The sequence below is a fragment of the Acipenser ruthenus genome, chromosome 36, assembly GCF_902713425.1.
Source record: "Acipenser ruthenus chromosome 36, fAciRut3.2 maternal haplotype, whole genome shotgun sequence".
NCBI lineage: Eukaryota > Metazoa > Chordata > Actinopteri > Acipenseriformes > Acipenseridae > Acipenser > Acipenser ruthenus.
In genome coordinates this window covers 4,115,484-4,140,443 of record NC_081224.1, presented here as the reverse complement: position 1 = coordinate 4,140,443, position 24,960 = coordinate 4,115,484, and the positions used below count along the sequence as shown (strand labels likewise).

Here is a 24,960-nt window from a genome sequence, read left to right as displayed (position 1 = left end):
AACAATTCTAAACAAGTGTATTTTAGATATAGCAATTGTTTCTCTATTAATTTAGACTCGCGTCTTGCCTCCGACACTCTCCTGGAGCGCAGAAAGCTGCAGGTTTTTATACAGGTGGCCATCTCCCGATTTAACAACAATCAATCGATGAATTAATTCGGGAGATGGTCACCTTCTGCAGGCTTTGCGCCGTCATCTTAAATAATCATGTCGGACGGCTTTCTTCCGTCTGCACATACACAAAATATAATAAATGAATACATACATAAATAATAAAACACACAAGGGGTTGGCACCCGTCCCAAAGTGAAACAGGGCTTGAACCACATGACATGAAGCTGTTCTCTGCTCAGTTGTGCAATTGTTGCGAGAGAAATTCGCAAAAATAGGACCAGTTTCTATCCAACCCAATCCAATTGCTCACGTTGGAATTAGTGCCGCGGCGACGTCTCTTGTCGTGTCTCTTTGGTGTGAAGGGTGCTATTGAAAAGCATAGGTTTGATTGATTCTTGCGTCGCGTCTGGTGTAGAAAGGCCTTAAGAAAGGAGTCCTCTTGTCCACAATACTTACACCACAAGAGTTAGGGTCAACTGTACATACCAATTACAAGTCGTGTTTTAAAACATAGTTAATGCCGTTATACATGTCAGAATTGCACACTTGCTGCAATGTTCTGGTGTTTTGATTTTGAGTGGCTTCATAACTTGACTAAACACTTATTTGTTTCATAAAATGAAAGTAACAGGACACTTGCGTAGTAAAAATGTTTTATTTTTCCATTCACAAAATGAGCACATTTAAAAAAAAAAAAAAATACAAACTAGCGTATCCAGACAGAGGATCATAATTAAAAATTCTCTTTAAAAACAGCATCAACAGCTTTCTCTACGACAGGAAGAGGCAGGTGAGAGAGGTAGCTCATCGACTCTGTTCAACTGCAAAAAGACAAAAACATACAAATTAGCAATGGATGTTCTGCAATGGCTTGCATGCAAAATCCAAATCACTTTTTTAGATTAAGCCTGGTGATCTTGGAATACGGAATGGTTTTCAACATAGTCTACTGCACCATCTTGTGGCCAGATGCAGCAATAACAGGTAAGACCAGTATTGAAGAGTAGTCAGGAGTTCAATGTGTTGATAAGTCCAGAGTCTAATCACAACGGTTTTCCTGAATCTTACAACCAAGTTCGTTATGGTACAGCACATCTACTGCACTTCAGAACAGAAGGATACTGGATGAGATGCTAAGAGATGGTTATGAACAGGCTAAATGAGCACCAGTTAATCCCAGTACACAGACCCAGTTCAGCAAGCAGGGTTCATACCCTGTCTGAAGACTGTTTAATAAAAACATTTAACAGATAACACTATCATGCCTCTGTGTTGTGTAAGGATTCAGGGCAAGCTACTGGTCCGACAGCTGAAAGTGCATCAGTGTGCAGAAGCAGAGAACCCTAGGGACAGGGACAGAGACACTGACACTTCAGGAATATAGTAAATAAAAAGCCACTCATTCATAGCACACGTGAACGAGGACCTAGATAATACACCCCGACTGGTTGAGGAAGGACCGCACAAAATGCCTTCACCGTGGACATGAAGACTTGCACTCTGTGTAGATGGAGCTGTCTATCGCACTTACTGTAGGTGGAGATGTCTATTTCCTCAGGCAGCTCAGCCACGTTCACCTCGAAGCGGTCCTGCACATCGTTCAGGATTTTAGCGTCAGTCTCGTCCGACACAAACGTTACAGCCAGACCCTTTGTGCCGAACCGACCCGCTCGGGCAACCTACAAAAAAATAAAATAAAAAATATGACAAATTGTTACCTGGAGCATTTTTTCTAGAATTCAAACACCATTTATCTAGTTAACAGATTAAGGACCAAACCAAGATTAAAACAGGCCAAGTAAACTACTGTTTTGGCTACTGCTTCATCAGTGTACTTAAGGCACTGGCTGAAATGTCTACTTGACTTAGTTTTAGTTTAACCTTAGTCCAACGCACTAAGTTTACATTTATTTTATAGTTAACTTAATTCTGATTGTTGCATTTACCATCAAACAAGTAGCTTTGTTGGAAACGAGTTTGCAAGTAAGCCATGCTGGACAGTGCATGGTGCGAGGCTCACCCTGTGCAGGTACGTGTCCGAGTCCTCAGGCATGTCGTAGTTGAAGACGATGTTCACTCTCTCGATGTCCATACCACGCCCAAATAGATTGGTGGCCACCAGGATGCGCCTCTGGAAATCTTTAAACTGCTGATACCGAGACAGCCTGGGGAGGGAGGAGTCGCGGTTAGAGAGGCTCGTAGGAAGCTTCAACTTGCTTAAAGGAAGAGGGAACCAAACATTAAATAAAGTGCTTGTTTTGTTCTTGCGTATAGCTTGGCAATTCAGGATTCATGCAAAGACTTTTTGTTAACTATTTTAGTCAAAGGACCAAAACAAGCCTGCCAAAGTTCATACTATGCTATTGTCCTACTGTGCAAGTATTATATATCTATTCCAAAATGCAACTTGCATTAACCCTAAATTTTGCAAAAAGTTATTAAAATGGGATTAGGCAAGCGATCAAGAGGGTAGATGCGCAGGCTGGAATCCTGTTAGTTTTGGAGAACGGGAGTGATTGCGATTACTCCAGTGGGGGATCAAAGCATTTAGATAACGGACCCCATTTTCACAGTCGACACTGAAGGCAAGATTCAGGATTTGTATCGATTTACTTTCTTGCTTGCTCACATATCCCTTACTACAGCAGCAACATATTTAGGAGGCATTATTATGTTTGCCGGTTTCCGTGCACGTTGTTTATTTACTGTGTTTATATATAAATTACCTGTTAGATTGATCACTTTAATAATTGAATTTATAAGAGCAACGTTTTAACAAGTCAGTCATTTCTACACAGGTTTATATATTACAAATAAATACAATCTGAAAAGGTATATATTTACCTGATTTTTTGTTTTAAATCTTGTACAACTGACTTTAGGTACAAGGTTGCTGTTTATTACTAGTTACACTGTATGCACAGTAGGCTTACTTTCATGGTTACCGTTTTGTTTTACAAGTAAACACTACCCTTATAACAGTTGATAAATTCACAGTCATTTTCCAGTTCATCCTTCTCCCATGCATTTATTGTGCTATACTTTCAGTCACGAATGTGGCTTCACCATGGGCTACTTCTCCAATACCATGCTTGAGACAGGACAAGTGCCTCAGCACATCTGCGGAGGCGGACAGCTTGCCCTGCACACCTTGTGAGAACATTCCACTCTGCCTCTTTGCTGAGGGTGGCACACAACAGAAAAGAACTAAAATGTGGCCCAACAGTGGTTTAATTTACTGATGTATTAGTTTGTTGAAAGCCTTTTACCGTTTAACTACTTGTTTTATTAACAATTTTGTATATATTTACTATTTCATGCATTTACCAATTTATTTATTTGACTTGATGTCAAAATTCATCCTGTTTATGGTCTTATTGGATAACTTTATTTCCTCAATCTGGACTTGCATTACCACGAACCCCATGGGGGCACTACATTCTGGTTGACAGAGATCAATAGTTATTCAAAGTCATAGGTATACTTCATGGTGAAGTGAATACATATAATTACTGAAATGTGTTTGTAGTTTTGCTTTGTAATTTCTGCGCCTTATATTCCAGCAGGTTCTGAATTTTTTTTTTTTTTTTTTTTTTTTTTTTTAAGTAAGCTTCCTGTGGAGACAGATTACTACTGCTGGTCTTTTCTGTTCTGATCTCCTATGGAGACATTCTTTTATCTGGAGCACGATGTTCTGGGACCTGAAACTCTGAAATTGGATAGTAGAGGGATACATTGTCCTGAAACTCTGAAATTGGATAGTAGAGGGATACATTGTCTTGGAAAATTTAAGAAATGTTTAACTTGTTTCTGCCAATTCTTTACAATACCATGTTCTGAATTCTGTAAACAGTTTGAAAATATTAAAGTTCTATAAAAAGTTAGATAAAAAACAAATGGCTTAGGACTCAAAACAAGCACGTGCATTCTCTTTACAAATTCAAGAGAAAACAAAACCCGGTTCAGAATTCCAGCACAGCAGTCTAAGCCCAGCCTGGAAAGGGTTAATTACAGAAGCTAGGAGGCTTGATGTGCCAAACAGCCTCTTCTCGTTCCCAAACCTTCATGGCAAGAAGGCCTCTTACAGTCTACTATCATTAACAGTGTTTTGAGCTGAATTAAATTCTATTAATGGAGGTCCGCTCCAGTTGAAAGCAGAAGAGGGAAGCCTTCACAGGCCACACATCGTCTTAGCTCTTTCTAAAATCTCCAGACTTACCGTTCCTCCTGAGCCATGCCTCTGTGGATCGCGATGGCAGGGAAGTTCTGCTCCACCAGGAGCTGTGAGAGAGCAACACAGCGCTGCACAGACTTCACAAAGATCACAACCTGAGAGCGGAGCAGAGAGCGGGTTAGATCAGAGACAGAGCGTAATGGACAGCCATTGCGTCCTCCGTTTATCCCGCATGGAATGAACCATTTACTTATTGGAGTCATTTGTTTAAAACATTGCTCTGGTGAATACCTGAACTCAAAGCTTGGCAAAGCTGTCATTGCGACATCACAAGCCAGCCTCTGAAATACAAATACACTTTTGCAGCACCCACATGTCGTAATAAGGATAATCTCAAGCACAGGTAGAGCCCTTGGAGGACTGATCTGAGAGAATGGCGCCCTCACCTGGTTGAACTCCAGCACATCGAGCAGGTCGAAGAGCTTGCGGTTCTTCTCGCTGTCCTTGAGTTTGCAGTAGTACTGCTGGAGGCCGTGCAGTGTCAGCTTTGTCTCATCATCCACAAACACCTCCATGGGCTGTGGAGAGAGGGGGCAGAGTCATGGGTCTGGACAGACTCCTACTGCAGAGCAGTGTTACCCACTCCAGGTTCTACCAAGAAATTGATTAGCCACAGCGTATCTGTAACAAGCTCAGGTGCGTAAAACCAGGCATGGAGCAAATCACTAAGCAACGCAAGTCGTTTTGCTATCCCTGGTACAGCAATGCTCTACACAGTCAGAGGCCAATGATAGCTAGCCTTGCAAAGTCCAGTTTATCCTGGTCAATCACAATATTTCTACTTACTAAATTTAAAATGATGGTGCTGGTCATCCAGAACTTAAGAAAAAACAGTGGACAGAGACAAATTGCCTTTTTTGTAAAAACTAGAGTTGGATTTTAAAATTGTAATAAATCATTTAACCCTTTGCGGTCCATTGTCGGACTGGGTCCGACATTGCAATTATTCCTCACAGGTCCTTTGTCGGACTGGGTCCGACATCATTATAGCAACGCAATAAACGGGTGTTTAGTCGTTTTTTCTCCGGAAAAAGCCGAGAACCATTCAATTGCCGAGTGGTAGCGACAGGAGCCGAGACAAGTCCGGAAAAAAAAAAAAAAAAAAAAAAAAAAAAAGGCGTATTTCATGAATAGTCATACATGGCATCAGGTATCAGATAATCGGCGTCCATAATAAACAAGCTGGCTAAGTGCGTCAGCGCACTGAGACTATCATGGACATTTGCAGAGCTTTTTTCAGATGTTATAGTAATAAAATAATGACTTTGATCGCATTATTGAGGAGTTTGGTGATAAAACGAGTGATCTGGAGATGATCGATCGGTATGTACGACTATTATTATTATTATTATTATTTATTTCTTACACAGCTGAACGCTATAGCAAACAAAAGGCTGGGGAGGGGCTGGAGATGCCTAGTGTGTGCTTTGTTGATATGCAGGGCCATTTAAACCCGTTTGACTGTGAAAAAAAATACTTTTAAACAGCGCGTATAAAATTAACTGCGCGTGTGAAAATTAATTATTCCTGGCGTGCCTGACGCGCGATTAATAAATGGACCGCAAAGGGTTAAGTCTGGTATGCATCTTATTTGCTAGTTCAGGCCTCCAGACAAACTTTCTGGCCAAGGATCCAATGACTTCAGCCAAAGAAATTGGTCACCCAATCCATTTGTTGGGTGCCACTTTAGGAGCAAAGGAGTTGCTCCCATATTCAACTGCTTAAAGTAAAAAGTAATTATGCTAATTTCCTAAACAAGGAATGCTGCTGTGAAATTAATTATCAAACAATACCCAAGCCCATTACACCCAGGATAGATGTGGCTGCTAAAGATGCAAGAGATGGAGATAATAGAAGCTTACTGTTGATTAAAAACGCTATTTAGATACCCAACAATTGACTGGTGCAGAGACAGACCGTTTATTGGAGTACATAAAGAAAACATCAGCTTGGCATGGTAATCTTTTCACTTATGATTTTTTATTTTTAATTCTTGACCTTTGCCGAGTTTCAGCTCTTCATTATAATTTCTCTTTATTTAAAAAGTCTTCAGGCATTTTAAGAGCATGTGCGCAACACACAAGCCCGAATTCATTAGTTTGGTTTTTCAGTTCTTATTCTACACTTCTTGAAAGCAACGTCATTAAGAATTTCTCAACAGTACACATTTGGTCACCAATCACTCCTGTTGCAAGAAACTGGGGTTACTGTATTCTGCTGCTGTTAACAGCTCTGGGCTTCCAGGGGTTTGTGGTCGATTACATTGTTGCCGTCCTTCTCACACTTCAATGCAAAACCGGCTTCAATTCATGTAGACACACACCTGGGCGCCACTGCACTGATAAAGGCAGCAGCCAGTGTGTGCGTGCAGTCCCGCTGGAGAACAGAGCTGCTTTACTTACATCCTGCATGAACTTGCGGCAGACTGGCCGGATCTCTTTGCTGAGGGTGGCACTGAACATCATGCACTGCTTCTCATGAGGAGTCAGTCTGAAGATATCCTGAACGTCTCTGCGCATGTCTGAACAGAGAAGGGGGGGGGGGGGGGGAGGAGAAAGAGGCATCCCGTTAGTCATCACTTTAGCCAAGTGGCACTTGCTTGTGGAACCCGTGGAATGGTACTCAAGGACTGCAGTGGGACACCCCCTGATTTGATAGTTATGTAGGAGAGTAGACTTCAAATTATAACTGAACAGATGCTAGCAATATTATATCCAAATCTGGCACTGGGGAGATTAAACCCATCCATGAAAAACTTTAACAGGGCTGCAAAATGAAAGCAAATTAAGCGAGTGATCGCTGCATCCAGTCCTTACCGAGCTGCTCCAGCATCTTGTCGCACTCATCCAGAATGAAGTGCTTGACGTTCTTGAGGATGAGGCTCTTGTTGCGGATGAGGGCCAGGATCCTGCCGGGGGTCCCCACCACAATGTGGGGGCAGTTCTTCTTGAGCACATCCTCATCCTTCTTGATGGAGAGTCCCCCGAAGAACACGGCAGCCTTCACCGTCGGCATGTACTTGGAGAAACGCTCGTACTCCTTGCTGATCTGAAACGCCAGCTCACGGGTGTGGCACATCACCAGCACGGACACCTGGGATTGAGGGAAGAGACTGGGGTCAGTGTGCGCCAGGGACATGCCCTTCCTCTGGAAGTACAGAAAGGCCAGGTTGCAGTTTTTAAAATACCCCAGCTATTAATAGAATAGCACAAGTTTGAGTCACTGACCAGATGGATGGCAATAAGACTCCAATTACACAGCAGTTTCACCCATTCCAGGTTTCACTACAAGCTTGATTAGCCACAATGTACATGTAACAAGCTCAGGTGTCTTGATTAAAACCAGGAATGGATCAAAGTGCCATGCAATGGGAGTCTGATTTCCACCCCTGCTGATCCTCATATCAATACAGGGGTTTAGTCAGGATTTAACACACCTTATGCAATGCGTACAGCAAAGTTACACTGGGGAGAACCACGTCAGGATGCAAGGTGGACTCAACTGTACCTGCAGATTTCTGTCAAGTTTTATTCCCTTTTGATACAGGTGTTAAACTGCTGTATGGGTGTTGCACTGACCTGACCGTCGACTGGCTCGATCTGCTGCAGTGTGGCCAGAACGAATACGGCTGTCTTTCCCATTCCAGACTTGGCCTGGCACAGGATATCCATGCCCAGGATGGCCTGCGGGATACACTCGTGCTGAACTGAGAGAGAGAGAGAGAGAGAGAGAGAGAGAGAGAGACATCATGGCAGGATTCACAAACATTCAGAATTGGGGTGCGTCAGTTTCCGTGATTAAAACATGTTTCAACTTTAACACACTGCCGATTTTTTATTTATTTTTTTAAACAAAGATCTTGAGCCCTCCGTCACTAGTTAATTACTGCAATATATCTAAATGGCCGTTTGATGGGGTACTAGGTTTCTTTTAGTCATTTGGGATTTCTGAAATGCAATATGGAACACACATTGGCATCCCGGAAATCAAGTATTTCTTTAAAATAATTCAAAATATAAAAATAAACAGTTTTGTTCCCTTGGCCATCCTCCCTGGATCCAGACAGGACCTTGTGAGCAGTGTGTGACAATACCCATTACGATCTGTAGGTGGCGATACTGTATATATATATATATATATATATATATATATCACTGTACGAGACAGTCCCGAGGAGCTACTCGTATGAAGTGCAAGAAGATCAAACGACCATTAAAATGACAGACTTTGACAAATTGAGTTATGAGCGTATGTCATGGTAAAAAGTTCAAGTCTGGTAAATCTTACATTAACAGTAACTGTCAACATTGCCCAAGTAAGGTGGCAAGTGCCCGGAACTAAGGAACATTGCCTTTCACAATCTCATGATTTACCTACGTTCCCGCTAGCCGCTCTCCACAAGCGGCCCTTGCGGCTCAGGCTTACTTGTGCGAGACTGCCAGCACATTGAACATTTGGGGGGGGGGGGGGGCTGAGCTTTCAAAACGATACCACCCCTTTCAGTCTAGCTACTACAAATGACAAAGCAATACTCAAAACAAAACTAAGCTGTGAACTCTGTTATATGATGAGAGGCTTAACTTCAGGCGATCGTAGTTCCGGCTAGGAGTACCGCATACACACACTGAATACGTCTTTGGAAAGTAGAGTCTATACTAGTAAACGAGCATGAGGTGGTTTTTACAGTGCCTGACTAAGGTGTGCGTAACCTTTGGTGTGCTGGCGCCCCAAAATGAATGGGGCCGAGTTATGAGCAAGCGAAAGTGACCACTCGCAAAACACCTATATAGACTATCGCTTTTCCCCCAAAACTGTTTACTTACTGCAGTGTACTGAGTTTCTATAATGCTAAAAATAGCAGCCGAGAATTACGTACGAGAGAATACCTGCGGTGCTTAATATCCATCACTACTTTTATGTATTTATTTTAAACCAGAACTACTCAGAATGCGGCTCATAGTGCTTTCATCACTGACACCACTGCCTTATAGATTGTTGTAGCATTTCAGGCATTCTAAATTTGGTGAAAAATACAGTAGCTTGGTGTCTTAAAATATCTCTGCGGGATTTTCCCGCACTGAAAGTTGCAGATATGCAGGAGCAACTTGGAAAATGCTTGATTCCCGCAATCCCACGCTGAAATTCAAGCCATGAATATATTTTGGAAACATTAACAGTCGATTCAAAAGGACGAACAATTTAATAAGAATAAACACATTTTAAAAAGGATTCATCTCACTATGATATTGAGTTTTAATGTCAGAATCGGTGCAATATTACTGTCAGTAGTCCCAGGTGAAAGAACACCAATATATTATATAATTTTAAATACAGTAGTGGCTGTACAATCAAAATATTATTTTATTTCTTAGCAGACGCCCTTATCCAGGGTGACTTACAATCGTAAGCAAATACATTTCAAGTGTTACAGTACAAGTAATACAATATTAGTCACATTAGTACAATCTGGTGTAACTAGAGCTGCGGTTGGTCAGGGAGGCATTAATAACATACTAATAGCACTGTCTACTGGCACAATACCATTCTGTAAAGAAAATTGTATCAGTCAATAATGTAAAGGATTATGCAGTACATTAATATCTGCAAACCTATTCAGAACTTAGGAAATCTGTTAATGACATTTCACATGGGACTAAGTTTGGCATTTACTAAATGGGAATCAGTTAAAAGGCAATTTAAATATTTGTGCACTGTAAATATCTACGTGTCTTTTCCTTGTGAAACAGTATATTTAACTTGTTTACAGTATTGTAAGTAGTTTAAGTTTCCAGTGTGGCTAAAAAATGTTAAGTTACTTTAGCCACAGTGGCTGACTAAATGAATCCCTAGAGGGAACGGAATTTACTGATCAAATCGAAGAATGTATTTATTCCTGCATATAAATGGTTAAACAATAAAATGTCAAAAGGAAAGATTTATGGCCGCTGCACAAATGTGTGAAGGCAATGAGACACATTCGCCTTCACGCAAATGTCTGTCTCATCACCTTCAACATCAATACATTTGTTTTGTTGTTGAAGCCGACACCCTGGGATCCTTCAAGAAGCTGCTTGATGAGATTCTGGGATCAATAAGCTACTAACAACCAAACGAGCAAGATGGGCTGAATGGCCTCCTCTCATTTGTAAACTTTATGTTCTTAAAAGGCACTTGGTTATTCTTGAGATTTACGGCTAATCTCCAGAAGCAAAGCGGTAGGTTTATTTCTGACATTCACCGCTTTACTTGGCAAATGGTCGACATTTACCTGTAAATCTTGATTTGCCAATATTCAAGCTTTTACCAGAACAAGTATTCATCACCCCAAATTAATCAACCCCCCCCTACAGGTGACGCATCGCCAACCACTGAGCACAGTAAAACGCTTGCATTTCAGGATTAACCATTCAACATGTTGATATTACAACATGAAATACTTGTGCACGGTGGTCTTGTTTAACTTCTAAAATACATTTGGATGAACGTTTAAATGCTATGCAGGTGTCAGCGTTTAAACTATATCTACATATGCACACACTTTATATGGTTAGTATTTAACCAAGAACCCCTAAATATGCAAATAACATTTCAACACTGCAAAGACTTAACTACAAAGTTTAATTTAAAAAAACACAACAAAAAAAAAAAAAAACACACACCACACACATTAGTTGATTATTCAGTAGATTCATCCGTGCACATTTAATAAAAGGCAACGATCTCATAGCGGTTGTCCTGCATGTAACACTTCTCCGTTCTCTGAATTAATATTAAAAAAAAAAAAGTCCTTTTAAAATCGTGTTATATGTATTCACAGTCGCATTAGAGCGTTCTGTTTATTATGGGTGTTTGCTTTTTACTGCATTCAGTAACTATCCACAGTAGTTCTGAATGTTTTCATTTCAAATGATTAAGCATTCAACTTGGATTCTTGTGGTACGGCAATTCTTTGGCATAATTTACATACCATGGTTCTCTTGTCCGGTTCCTCAAAATAATTCCAAAGTAAATTTTGCCTTGTTCCTTTGAAAGATATAATGTCAGAAAAAAATGTTTCTTACCCCTGTGAGGACAAAACCATACCACGCCCGCTACAGCATGAACACAGAGTGCACCAATGTAGCGCCAGATCAACCGAGAATAAAACCCGCCCCATTGTCAATCTTTCTGTTGCACCAATTAGGAAAACTATTTGAGGCAATTGCCAAACCCCTTCCTTTTTATAATATCCAACGTGTTTGGTGAAATTTGTCACGTGACCGGTTACAGGTCTGGCATATTCTGTTTAACCACTTCTTTAGAGAGTACGTTTAAAATCCCCATCCCTACTCATGTACTCCCTTAGCCAATAGCAGAGTTAGGTAATGAAGGGCACCCGCCTCCTTGTCAATTACCAGGGAGGTGACAACAGTGGCTGATCACTTAAGTTCCTCCTCTCAGATACCAGGCCAAGTTTCTCCAGGTTAGCACACTCCTCCCTTTGAGGGAAGTATTCAAGTACTTTTATTTAAAAAAACATCTCAAATATTAAGACTCACTGCTAGTATCCATATGAACTATAAAACTTATTCTTCATTCAACATCCACTTGGTAAACTAAAATAAGCTGTGCTTCTGTTCTATCAAGATTTAATTAATTAAACCTCCATTACATAAACAAGAATTACGATTCATCGATACACAGGATTACAGTGTGTTACTTTTACACCATGGAATCTTACAAGGTGGTATTGTCCTGGCTCCTGTTTAACCCACGACGCCATTACAGTAACACTCTCAACACTAAAAGCACAGATGTCTAAAGGATCATGGCTCCCGACTAGTGTTATAAGGGGAGCACTAGTCCCGCCCCCCCCCCCAGCTGACCCAGTCTCTGGGCTCACCTTCTGAGGGATGCTCAAACCCGCAGTCCACGATGGCTCGGAGCAGCTCTGGCTTGAGCAGGAAGTCCCTGAACCCGGAGCTGTGGATGGAGACGTAGGAGCCCTTGACCTCCTTCTTCCCAGGAGCCTGAGTGGCCTCAGGGGCTACCTGCGGTTCCTCGTCTTCCTCGTAATCGAGCAGCTCATTCTCCACGTCATTCTCAGCCATGCTGTGCAGAGGAAGAGGAGGGTTAGGCAGAGGAATACACGGTTCACTGTGTACCCTGCACAGGGGGCTTGTTTAAAGCACACAAGCAACAGGGCGGGGGGGGGGGGGGGGGGGAAGAGAGAGAAACACACACACTGTGCATTTCAGCAACAGAGTAGTTTGATTAGGGGCTGGCTGCACAAAACACATTGACCCTTTACAGTACAAGAGACATACGTGTCCCACAAATGATGGCAGCTTTATTTTTACAATGAGGTGCACGGAACAGGGTTTAACAGGAACAGGTTGGATCGGGTTATCCAGCTAGTTTCCTTGTGATACTTTAAATCACTCCAAATGAATTTAAATAAACCGTCTGAACCACTCAATTCCTTGTGTGACTTAAAGGGTTAAGGACAACACTCGATACATTTCTTTGATTCATTTTAAAGCGGCTTTTGTGCAGCATCCTTGAATGAAAGTAACACTTTAGTGTAAAAACTTTACCTTTAATAGATTACAGTTTTAAAAACGTATGATTGTTTCAACAATAAGGTAGATTCACTATTCAGTAATGCATCAAGATACTAGAAATTACTTTTAAGGGGCGCAAGTACAGTACTTATTTAAACTTTTGTTAATTATACAATGCAGGTTAGAATTTGCATTTATGTTTAACGTTTAAAACATGTACAACCTTAGTTCTGGAGAGGACATGCTATTGTTTACACAAAAAGTGGGGCGGGCGTTTCAGGAACTACTCGAATATATTTCGATGATCAGACGTTTGAAGAAATCAGCCCCAGTGCACAGGTAACATGCTCAGCTGTGTCGATTTATACATAGTAAAAATCAGTAATGCAGCAAACGGATATTGAATCAAAATCAAATGTACACAACGGCATTCCTAATCATACAACTGCAGTCAACCCGTCTCGCTGTAAATGTCTCTCGCTACTAACATGCAAACAAAGCGTTAACCCCACTTATATTCGACCTTTACAACTAGGCCACTGTCACCAGCGCCTTCTGACGACGTTGAATTCAACCCAATGCTCCCGAGTGTGAGCTCAAAGCGGCATTACTCCGATTTAAAAAAAATACATTATACAATAAGTAGCTTAAAGTCGATTGTGGCACACTTTAAAAAATAAATAAAAAAAGTTCGATTATCTAGGCGAGGTTTGTCGCCCGACGCCGTTTACTACTAGGCCTCTCCACTCAGTCGACACAAAAGAAATGAAAATTCTGCTAAATAAAGTCAAAACTGGGCTGTATTGAATCTATCAGCGTGCGTTTAGCATCCAGATTGGAAACACAGCGTCCAAGTGTACAAAGCGAAGGTTTCGTGTGGCATTTAAAATAAAACGCGTTATTTATATAACCTCAGCAACTACTGTGACATTGTCTAACTAAAACAGAGCTTCGTTCACAAGATCACACACACAATGGCACTAGTATTTAATGAGGATACTCCAATAGGCCAGCGTAGTTTCGGTCATGATCCCGTCTCAAGCAACGGAAGATACATCTCCCAAATGTTTGTGCGGACTGAGAACTCAATCGAGGAAGCACGTCGCGTTTAACACAATAATACTACTGAGAAAGCCGCTGGTTCATTAATCAGTACACCGATAGTAGCCGACACTCGAACCCATTCATCGCACAAGGAAAAAAAATGGATTTATGAACAAAATCCTTAAATTGCATTAAGTTTATTCACATGCCTATATGAATTGGATTAGACAGTATGGCCGAACAATAGAGTCGGTTTGTTGTCAAGTTGAACACTCCACTTTAACAGAACAACTTGTTAACCAAAATTATTACATTAAAAAATAAAACCGCTGCATTCAACAACACATATTTTTTTAAATATTAACCAGAATTCTACTACAACCAAAGTTATACTGGTAGTAGTATAGCTAACGTACTACTAGACAAACCTTCATTCATTATAACAACACAATCTTCAAAATAAAGATTTATCGAAAACTTGTACGACGAAAATGAAAACAATCTTTGAGCTAAAACTCCGGTAGCGAAACAAGGTCAAACATTTGAAAAGACTGGTTGTATTCTTTTTTTAAAGTATTTAACTGCACGCACTTACTTGGAAACGTTCTTTCAATACGGGTTCTGAAACTTGCTGCTGATCCCACATGGCAGGCCGCTTCCTTTATACACCATTCCGGAACTGCTACCTCCCCGCCACCTGGAGCTACCATTGGAGGGCTGTGGTGTCGATTATGTGAGCAAACGCATGGATGGCTCCTGCGATTGGTTTACACTGGTGTCGCTCTGCCATGCTCTCGACACGGGTTGGCTGAGGCTTGGAGTTGGAGGCGGGTACTAGTTTACGCGCTCGGTTGGTGGTGGCATCAATATATAAAATATAGGGGTCGTTTTGATCGTTAAAGCAGCAGGACTGGAAACAATGATTTTAGAGATATATTGAGATATACACTGAACCATTGTTAACTAAGTTGTTTATAACAAGCTATGCCTGTTGGGTTTTGTAGCTGCAGTTCCAGTTCCTAATAATAATAATAATAATAATAATAATAATAATAATAATAATAATGCTGAAGGAAGTTCCTCTGAAAGATCTCAAGGAGGCAGAAAGCTTGTGTCCCTACAGCTGAAACAATTGTTGAACAATGTAAATAAACTGGAATGCAAATCAGTCTTACCTGGTAAAGGACAGGGCTCTATAAGATGGGAGTTTTGCTTGCAAGCGACGACCACAAATGAAATATTTCCCATGGAGGTTGTTCCGTGCCATCTTAAACAACTTGTTAGGCATTATTATTATTATTATTATTATTATTATTATTATTATTATTATTATTATTTATTTCTTAGCAGATGCCCTTATCCAGGGCGACTTACAATCGTAAGCAAATACATTTCAAGTGTTACAATACAAGTAATACAATAAGAGCAAGAAATACAATAACTTTTGTTCAAGCAAAGTACAAGTGTGACAAACCACAATTCAATAATACAGCAGATAATAGTGATAGTTACATCAGGATATGATTAAATAGTGATAGTTACATCAGGATGTGATTAAATACAAAGTACTACAGGTTAAACACTTGGCAGATTACAGTATTCTGAAGTACAGGATTAAGTGCAGTAAAATAGGGGGCACATAAAAATAAAGCACATCTAAATGAAGGGTGATAGTGTCCCAGGATACAAACAGAGGAGTTCTACAGGTGCTGTTTGAAGAGGTGAGTCTTAAGGAGGCGCCGGAATGTGGTCAGGGACTGTGCAGTCCTGACATCTGTAGGAAGGTCATTCCACCACTGCGGAGCAAGGGTGGAGAAGGAGCGGGCTCTGGAAGCAGGGGAGCGTAGCGGAGGTAGAGCCAGTCTTCTAGTGCAGGCGGAGCGGAGAGGTCGAGTGGGGGTGTAGGGAGAGATGAGGGTCTGGAGGTAGCTGGGTGCAGTCTGGTCAAGGCATCTGTAGGCTAGTACAAGAGTCTTAAACTGGATGCGAGCGGTGATCGGGAGCCAGTGGAGCGAGCGGAGTAGTGGAGTAGCGTGGGCGAAGCGAGGCAGAGAGAACACCAGGCGGGCAGCAGAGTTCTGGATGAGCTGGAGCGGACGGGTGGCGGACGCAGGGAGGCCAGCCAGGAGGGAGTTGCAGTAGTCTAGGCGGGAGAGTACCAGGGCCTGGACCAGGAGCTGGGTAGCATAGTTGGTGAGGAAGGGTCGGATTCTTCGGATGTTGCATCATGCGATGGGATTCATATTAACACATGACATCGTTTAAAGAATGCACTCACATAAAAGAAAGGACTTAGGAAAACACCTTAAAATATTGCACAAGTGCACCCGCAAAGGATTCATAGACATGGAAAAATAAGAATGTGGCAATAGACAAGTTCATGTCTGCAGTATACCTGCATGATAACTCCAGCAAAGGAGACCCTTATAAATGCTTCCCGCAGTAAAAGCACAGCAAAGTGTAGTAAAGCATAGGTAAGACGCCGTAAAGCTCAGAGAGGTGTGGTAAAGCAGATCAATAAACACAGCAAACCTGGGGGACACTATGGGAGATGCATGATATAAACATGGGGAAAGCGTGCCATTGCTGCAGCAATCCCCATTCTAGACCCTTGACCATTGCACAGGAGTTTTCAGTTTCCCCGGCTTCCCAATGCATTTGCTGTAAACTGAAGGTGTTTGTTTTGACCCTTTCACAAGGTAATTGGAGCAGCTGCACCATTGTCTTCAGTAGTTAGCACCCTTCCTGCATAATAGCTCCCCCTGCAGTATGAGGCTGGCACCGTGCTGGCATTAACAGGTGATCAAACCAACAGTGCAGCACCCTTCACTGCTCACAGCACACCTTCCCAAGCATGTGTTGTTCTTTAAACTGTATTTATTGTTTATTTATGTATTTTTTTTTATTATTTTCTTAGCTCACTGGTTTGCACAGACACCATGCCAGCAGCACATGCTTTTAGCAATGATGTCACTGGAGCTCTTGTGCGGTACAGGAATAACCCCATTCCATTCCATGTAGTGCATGCTGAAAATGATTTGATTTACAGCATACATGTTTGAATTATATTAGGGAAATACAATATGCACAAAGCTAAGTTTCTAAAATGTAACCATCCTTGTATTTGATTACAAGAAGACATCAAGCAGTGTATTAATATACTGAAAAACCTGAAACGTGAAAAAGCACCACAGAACTATGGCTTATTTAATGTGTATTATTCATTTTTCTAATGTGATATTGTGCACATCAATGTATTAAAGTTTCCCTGGCACTTGTTATTTTTTATGTATATTACATATTATTTGTTCTTTTTAGCATTAATAAAAATAAAAATAAATAAATAATTCTTTAAAGATTCAATGTCACATGCTTTCATTTTTTTTTTTTTTTTACATATTTACGTGTGATTAGCCCTATTTATTAAATTCTTAAAACATATTACATACTTTAGTTTATTCTTGCAGAGGGTACATTTGTAACAAAAATCCGTGTCTGAATTTCATATTGCAACTTCCATCTAGCATTGACACCACAGCCAGCATTTTGTTTTGAGAAAAGAGAAATAAATGCAAGTCACGTTGCATCTTTTAATATAATGCAATTCATTGAAAGTGTCTGAGATTTAAATGTAAGGTTAAATGTGAGTTTAAGTGTTTTGTACGCATTCAGTGGGGTAACTGTGTTTTATCAAACAACATGAAATGAGTTAACGTGTGTGGTTTAAACCATGAAGCTACCCCAGCTACACCACTGCAGCATTGTGCCTGTAAGCAAAGAGGGTAGAAAACAAAGCTAACCACGGCACGTATAAACACGATTCTGTCATTCAAAAGCTAATAGTATTTAGAGGGGGAGGGTCTTGTCTCCAATGCTGATACTACTTCTTGAAATGTAAGCTAACTGAAACTCAACAAGGTCTGCGCTCAGAGAACACAATGCTAGACAATGGGCCTATTACCAGATGATGAGACCACACCCACTCAAAAGAGAAAGAGAAAGAAAGGAAGAGGGAGACAAGCAGAAAGGAGGAGAAAGAAAGAAAAGAGAAAGAAAGACCACACACTTGCTTTATTTTTATAAATTAAAACTCAGAACATAAATTCTGTACAAAACAAAGCGACAGTGTTTTTTTTTTTATTTCAGAAAGTGAAGAATGTGTATATTTTCCCATAAACCAGACATCACAGGCAATAGATATTCTGCCTGTTAGAATATTCTCTGTTAAATCAGGCAGGCACAACAGACTGACTATCTGCTCCACACATCAATCTGAATTCACTCCTCTGCTTAAAGACAATTCACACCTGGAAGAAACAGAGACAAGCCTTAACAATAATGCATCTGATGATGCGCACCGTGAAAGCATGGTAAAGCATAGGCAAACATTGTAAAGATCAGAGAGGTATGGTAAAGCATATTAATAAACATGGCAAACTACTGTATGGTGATGCACAGTTTAACCATAGGAAAAGCATGGGGGGAAATACAGTGAGAAAACGCTGCGGTAGACTTTTGTAAGGTTATATACAGCGATGGCCAAAAGTTTTGCATCACCTAGAATTTTTTAATTGAAACATAATAATAAATTTAAAAAAATAAAAGAAATATTGTATGAATATAATTTAGATCTTATATTTATTATTATTATTATTATTATTATTATTATTATTATTATTATTATTATTATTATTATTATTTATTTCTTAGCAGACGCCCTTATCCAGGGCGACTTACAATCGTAAGCAAATACATTTCAAGTGTTACAATACAAGTAATACAATAAGACATCATGTAATTCAAGAAACTATAAAATGATATCGCAGAAGTTTACAGGAAGCCATAATAGTAGTACAGTATTTCATGTTAGATTTCGAAATGTCACATTTTTCAATTTTTGTCACTTTTTTTGTTAAGTATATGGAAAACTACAAAGCGGTATGCAATTCAATATGTTAACATAACATTATTCAGCAGGTTTCAGGTATTAGTTCTTTCTATAGGGTGATGCAAAACCTTTGGCCCAGCTGTAGATCCTGCTGTAGTTTAAACATTCCGAATGCTTTGTCGTTGACATTCAGAGTGCAGATCTACACCATCAGCGATATTATAAGTGTAGCTGCTGCTGGGTTCCAATGGGGACGGGACTATAATTGTGCTTACCTGCATCACTGGCTGCGCCCCCTGGACCCCCTCAATGGAGTCTCCCTCGTGGCCGCTCTCGTCACTCTGAGCCACGAGGAACTGAGGGGGGGCAAAGCCTCCGGAGTAGGGCAGAAACGGGGGTCTGGCAGCCCCCGAGGGGGCAGGATTGAAAGGCGGGTGCGAGGGGTACCAAGAGCCCAGAGGTCCAGAGAGATAAGGAGCCCTGTTGGATTGCACTGGGGGCCTCGGGTAGGGGGGCACTGCGGCCGGTCTGAGGAGGAAGCCCCCCCTGCCGGCGGGGATGTAGGCTGCCGGGTGCTGGGGGGGATAGGGGTACATGCCCTGCTGGAAATAGGGAAGAGGGACCAGGTTCGGGGAGCCGGGGTAGAGGTAGTAGAACTGGGGGTACTGGGGGAACTGGGAGACTGGGGGGTAGAGTGAGCCGCTGGGTGGCATGGGGAATGGGGAAGGGGGTGGGGGGACCCCGTTTTGGTAAGGGGGCATTTGCCCAGAGATGGGCACTATGTAGGGATCGGTGCTTGGAGGGGATGGCTCGTTGTGGGTGAAGGGGCTGGACAGGGCAGGGAGAGGAGGGTAGAAGGGCCCTGGTACTGCCTCCCCTAGGTTTGGGTTCAGGTTTGGGGCTGCACTGCTCTGTGTCTGGGGTACAAAGGTGGAAGTGGACTCTGTAAGGGGTGTCTGCAGCTCAGCTACCGATCTGACCTAGAAGTGAAGCATGGACAGGCCAGGAGGGGTCACAGGAACATCATCCCCCTTATTTGAAAACACTCACAGAGACAAACGATCAGCACTACTGATGAAGGCACTGGTAAGCGTCGGTCTACTTCTTCATATTCTCAAGCTCTAAACACTCATTCAGAAGAAGTACAGGGCTGGATTTTACACTGCCTATTCCTAAACTGTGAACTTGATAAAGCCTCTTCATATAAGTTCAACATCCCAGATCAAGGTGCATGCAATAAGAAATGTAACTTAGGAGTCATAGGAACATATGAAACTGTTGTAATTACAGAACGGTTAATAATACAAATTCTGCCCTTAATACAGCCACTCTGTAATGTATACAACTCATTTTCCACGGATATCATGTCACTGTGTTTTTATTGCATTTAGTTATGTTAGTAATAAAATATAAAATCATCTGCTGGATTAATACAGAGTTATTATTTAGATCTACCTCTATTTAGATAATTCATTTTTCATGCACATTCATAATATATTTCAAAGAGTAAAGATTACCTTTCTCTGCTTTAATATATCCTTTTTCAGGATCTAAAAGAGGGGGGAAATGGAAGTGAAAAACTGTGCAGTGTTGTGTTGAAACATGACCCTGCTTCTAAGCAGTAAGAGTTTATTAAAGTGTGGTACTGTATACTCACAGAGGCAGGGAGAGCGCTGTCCAACAGACACACGAGCACTAGCACCAACACGGTCTTCATCTTCAATCAGCTGCTTTCTGTAGGAGAGGAAGAGGGGCTGAGCTAGAGCACTGCACTGGAATAAGGGCTTCCCAATGGCAAAGCTCAAGTTTGAATTCCCAGCTAATCAGACCCACAGTAAAAGCAGAGCAAAGTGTAATAAAGCACAGTGAAAGCATGGTAGAGCACAGGTAAGCACTGGGAAGCACAGTGGTACAGTAAAACAAATAACATGGCAAACTATGGTAAATGTATATCATAGCCATGAGGAAATTGCAAAAATACCACACTAAACTTTTATAAGGGAAACTCAGACATTCAATTCTATTCTATACAAATCCGAATGTACAGTATCTGTTATTTAAAACCCTGCAGAATGACTATATTCTGAGAAGAAAAATTACAACACATCATAATATTTTTTTGGACAAATCCGAAATACACCTTATAACTCAAGGGCTGGTTTCACAGTCACCGATCAGCACTACTCAAGGCTGATTCAGGTAAGGCAATGCAACAGGGTCTGTGAAACTAGCCGCAAAACACAGAAATACTAAAAGAAATTCAGAAAATGATTTGACAATCATTTCGAAGTCTTTAATCAATGGCCACTGTTTTACATGTATCTAACTAATTCAACTTGAATGGCTGGCTTCACAGACCCTGATTAGCATTAATATTGGATGATACACAAGGTAACACTAAGTAGTTCCACGATTAGTGCTAATTGAACATTAATTACCACATGTGTTTTACTGTACATATTACAAGGGCTATTTCATGCCATCATCTTATATTATTATATACACAACTGCGCATTCTGTATAGATAATATTGGTTCACAGATACACCCTGATACAAGTAAGTGAATTCTATTGATGGGTCCTCTTCACAAAACTTTAAAGACTGTGAAGGAATGTTCTCTTAAGGACTGTTTTTTGAAAGCCCACTTTGATTAATTTAATCCAGCTTGCAGTTCATGGACCCTTTTTCAAGTGCTTTAAGAGGGGAGTTTATTGGTGTCTTTTCATTGTTTTTCTAAGCACTGTTTAACCTAAAAGAAAATAGTTTAAAGACTTTAAAAAAGCTGTCCTTAAAAAGATTCCTTAGAACAGTCGTTATGCTTCCTAAGTAGAGCTTGCTATTTCTAAAAAACAGTAAAACCACTGGTACAAATAATAATAATAATAATAATAATAATAATAATAATAATAATAATAATAATAATAGAATATGGTTTAAATCAAAATAACCCAACCCCAAAAATACAGAGTACCCTTATTACCTTATCCGTTCTCAGTTCCCTCGCTTTCTTTCTGTCTCTTCTTCTCTCCTGTAGCAACTGCTCAGCCCAGCTCCCAGTAGCCCCATTTAACCCAGTATCCCCCCCCCCCCCACGCACGCAGGCAGATTTCGCTCCAGCGTCACTCAATAAAACAAGCCCATACCATCTCTCGCTGATGAGCCTGCATTCCGGCAGTCTGAGATCACGAGCTGGGCTTCCTCACAGCTCTGCGCTCTGCCTTGTTGTGAGGACTTGGTTTGGTTCAGTTTGTTTCTACAGGCCTGTCGACCACAACCCATTGCAACTTTACACAAACAACAACAGAGACAGCGTTACCCTGAGGCACACCGTTCAGAGTGGAGACAGAGGGGAGGAGACACTTCTTTACACTCAGAGTGCTGAGGGCTTGGAATACGCTTCCAAGTGTTACCATGGGTTACCTGGGATCCTTTAAGACCCGATTCGACAAAGTTCTGAGCAGTGATGGCTGAATGGCCTCCTCTCGTATGTAAATGTTCTTCTTGTATGTGTCAGGGAGCTTTCACACACACACACACACACACAGGGTTGATTGTTTCAAACCAAGTGGCCAAATGTTTCCTCTTGTAAATAAACAATAGCACTGTTTCTGTGTCGTGGGACCTGAAGTGCTGAAGTCATGTTGACATGTTCACACCACAGAGGGATACATACACACCTGGCAAGCCACGCCCAGCAGTTTACCAGGGTACATCTGCAGAGTCATTTTGCAGTTTTCCTCTTCTTTTCACATGATTATAATGCATTGACTATAGTTCACCATGGTTTGTTTTAAATATGCTTTACCAGGGACTGCATTATGCAGTAAATTCTAAGTGTGTGTAAACATATGCACTGTGGATTCACTGCCTCTGGGGCTGGGTTTGGTTCAAAGCCAGTTAAAACCATCACTTATAAAAACAGACTAATTAGCAATGAATGAGGAAGATGCAGCTGTCTGATCAGGTAGTAGGAGTGATTGAGTCTGTCAGGTATGTAGACATGCACCCCGGGGGGAGCGCTGAGGTTTCTATTGATAATTACTGGAGCTGTTTCTCGGTGGTTGGGATTTGCGGTGGGGTGTCCTCTGATAACACTAGCTGTAGATGATCATGGGATAAACACGAAAGCATGGTAATGCACAGGGATGCATCGTAAAGCACAAAGAGACACGGTAAAGCATGTTAAAATATAAACCATTGTAAACTATGGTAAATGCATAGGATTACCAAACTGCTAAATGACTTTACATATTTACCATGGGAATCTTCTATAGTGAAATAAACCAAGGCCAAGGGTCACTGTCTTACAATGTGTGATTGAATATTCCCAGCCCTTCAGTTTTGTGATTTGATTCAGTTATAAATCCTAAACTGAACCATACTGAATAAACAACACCTTGGGCCCTATTAGCAACTCTAGCAAACCCCTAAGGCAATCGCAAAACACTTTTGCGGACAGTTAGCGCGCCAAAATCAGGTGTATGTGTGGAGTATGGAGACATATGGAGTGCCCACTTGATTTCAACGTAGGCAGAGAAATAGAGAGGAGTAGGAGAAGTTCCCAAATATATAAAAGTCGTCAGTCTTTTCTGAGCCTGTCTGACACAATTTTGCCTCAACATACAAACAATCACTGCACCTGCCACTGCTTCAGGCTGACCTGGAAGGAGACCTGCGGGGAGCACACTGTGTGCCTGCAGCACTAAGGTACCCAATTCAGTTCTTTTAGCCTGTCTGCATACGACATGCCTTTTAAACCTGGAATAATTCTGGTCGCTCTTCTTTGCACTCTTTCTAGAGCAGCAATATCCTTTTTGTAACGAGGTGACCAGAACTGAACACAATATTCTAGGTGAGGTCTTACTAATGCATTGTAAAGTTTTAACATTACTTCCCTGATTTGAATTCAACACTTCTCACAATGTATCCGAGCATCTTGTTGGCCTTTTTTATAGCTTCCCCACATTGTCTAGATGAAGACATTTCTGACAACATAAACTCCTAGGTCTTTTTTCATAGATTCTTTCTTCAATTTCAGTATCTCCCATAAGATATTTATAATGCACATTTGCCTGCGTGCAGTACTTTACACTTTTCTCTATTAAATGTAATTTGCCATGTATCCGCCCTACAACAATCTTGGGTGTCGTCTAAAGAATCTAAAAGCCTTAAGAACTCCACAGACTGTGAACAAGATTCATTATCAACATGTATATTAAAATCCCCAACTAAAAGGATCCTACTATGCTTAGTAGATAGTGTCAACAGAAAATTTGCAAACTCTGTTAAGAAATATTAACTATTTTGGCGGTCGGGTATATAACAACAATGAGAATAAGTAATTTTTAGCATTATTATCAAGTGTTCAAATGAGGAATAATCTTCATTATTACCCTGTTTGATGCTGTGAGTACTGCGACAGATAGCAGTATAGTTGCTAAATAGTGCCCATTGTCTAGTCTTGGTTTTAGATTTTTGACAGTTACCTTTCATCAAAAACCAGGAGATGTGTGGAAATATTTATTTTTGTAATAATAATGAGCACTAGTCTAAACACTCCCCTCTCAGCTCTTAAGCGCTGTCATTACCAGCACCTTAATAATAATGAGCACTAGTCTAAACACTCCCCTCTCAGCTCTCCAGCGCTGTCATTACCAGCACCTTAAAAATAATGAGCACTAGTCTAAACACTCCCTTCTCAGCTCTCCAGCAATGTCATTACCAGCACCTTAATAATAATGAGCACTAGTCTAAACACTCCCATCTCAGCTCTCCAGCAATGTCATTACCTTGCACTTTAAATCAGGAACCAGTACAAATATTAATATTAAAAACACAAAACAAAATGAAGCTTTATTAAAACAATACTATGCAAAAAAAAAAAAAAAAAAAACAATTCTTTAGTAGATTGTTATAAAAATATATTTGCATGTGATTAAAGAATACAGGCACATACACTATACCTGTGCCTGACTCTGCACATACACTATACCTGTGCCTGACTCTGCATAGTATCACAGTGTACATCTTAAGCTCAAACACAATGGAAAATAAAAATGTGCTTTAGTGCTCGACAATTTCCACATATCTTAAAGTACAGCTATGGTAAAAAGTTTTGCATCACCTAGAATTTTAG

The 24,960-nt window shown here is 40.9% G+C and overlaps 2 protein-coding genes across 3 annotated transcripts; both read right to left on the bottom strand.

Moving 5' to 3' along the window:
* Positions 1–755: 755 nt before the first annotated feature.
* Positions 756–14,638, bottom strand: LOC117966824 (ATP-dependent RNA helicase DDX39A). Its single transcript, XM_059007997.1, has 10 exons — positions 14,531–14,638; positions 12,231–12,439; positions 7,927–8,054; positions 7,165–7,441; positions 6,751–6,869; positions 4,735–4,866; positions 4,334–4,443; positions 2,135–2,279; positions 1,646–1,793; positions 756–935 (listed from the first exon to the last, which is right to left on the bottom strand). Exons 2-10 carry the CDS (start codon positions 12,436–12,438, stop codon positions 919–921), a joined length of 1,284 nt encoding a protein of 427 aa, XP_058863980.1. The 5' UTR covers position 12,439; positions 14,531–14,638; the 3' UTR covers positions 756–918.
* A 2,721-nt stretch (positions 14,639–17,359) lies between these two features.
* Positions 17,360–23,493, bottom strand: LOC117402029 (basic proline-rich protein-like). Of its 2 annotated transcripts, none has more exons than XM_059008281.1 (5): positions 21,968–23,493; positions 20,481–20,557; positions 20,341–20,373; positions 19,099–19,803; positions 17,360–18,242 (listed from the first exon to the last, which is right to left on the bottom strand). In XM_059008281.1, exons 2-5 carry the CDS (start codon positions 20,538–20,540, stop codon positions 18,237–18,239), a joined length of 804 nt encoding a protein of 267 aa, XP_058864264.1. In that variant the 5' UTR covers positions 20,541–20,557; positions 21,968–23,493; the 3' UTR covers positions 17,360–18,236. The 2 variants fall into 2 exon arrangements, with proteins under 2 accessions (XP_058864264.1, XP_033858722.3); XM_034002831.3 differs by lacking the exon at positions 21,968–23,493 and adding an exon at positions 21,805–21,896 and having other exon boundaries at positions 17,362–18,242.
* Between the last annotated feature and the right edge of the window lie 1,467 nt (positions 23,494–24,960).

Bases quoted from the DNA above. Each gene is read 5' to 3' on its own strand.
- LOC117966824 (XM_059007997.1), bottom strand. From the start codon at position 12,438: ATGGCTGAGAATGACGTGGAGAATGAGCTGCTCGATTACGAGGAAGAC. The intron at 7,442-7,926 runs GTCAGTGCAACA...CCTCAATCCCAG, and splicing joins TCGAGCCAGTCGACGGTCAG to GTGTCCGTGCTGGTGATGTG. The intron at 4,444-4,734 runs GTGAGGGCGCCA...CTCCGCTCTCAG, and splicing joins ATGTGCTGGAGTTCAACCAG to GTTGTGATCTTTGTGAAGTC.
- LOC117402029 (XM_059008281.1), bottom strand. From the start codon at position 20,540: ATGAAGACCGTGTTGGTGCTAGTGCTCGTGTGTCTGTTGGACAGCGCT. The intron at 20,374-20,480 runs GTGAGTATACAG...CCCCTCTTTTAG, and splicing joins ACAGCGCTCTCCCTGCCTCT to ATCCTGAAAAAGGATATATT. The intron at 19,804-20,340 runs GTAATCTTTACT...CTTCACTTCTAG, and splicing joins ATATATTAAAGCAGAGAAAG to GTCAGATCGGTAGCTGAGCT.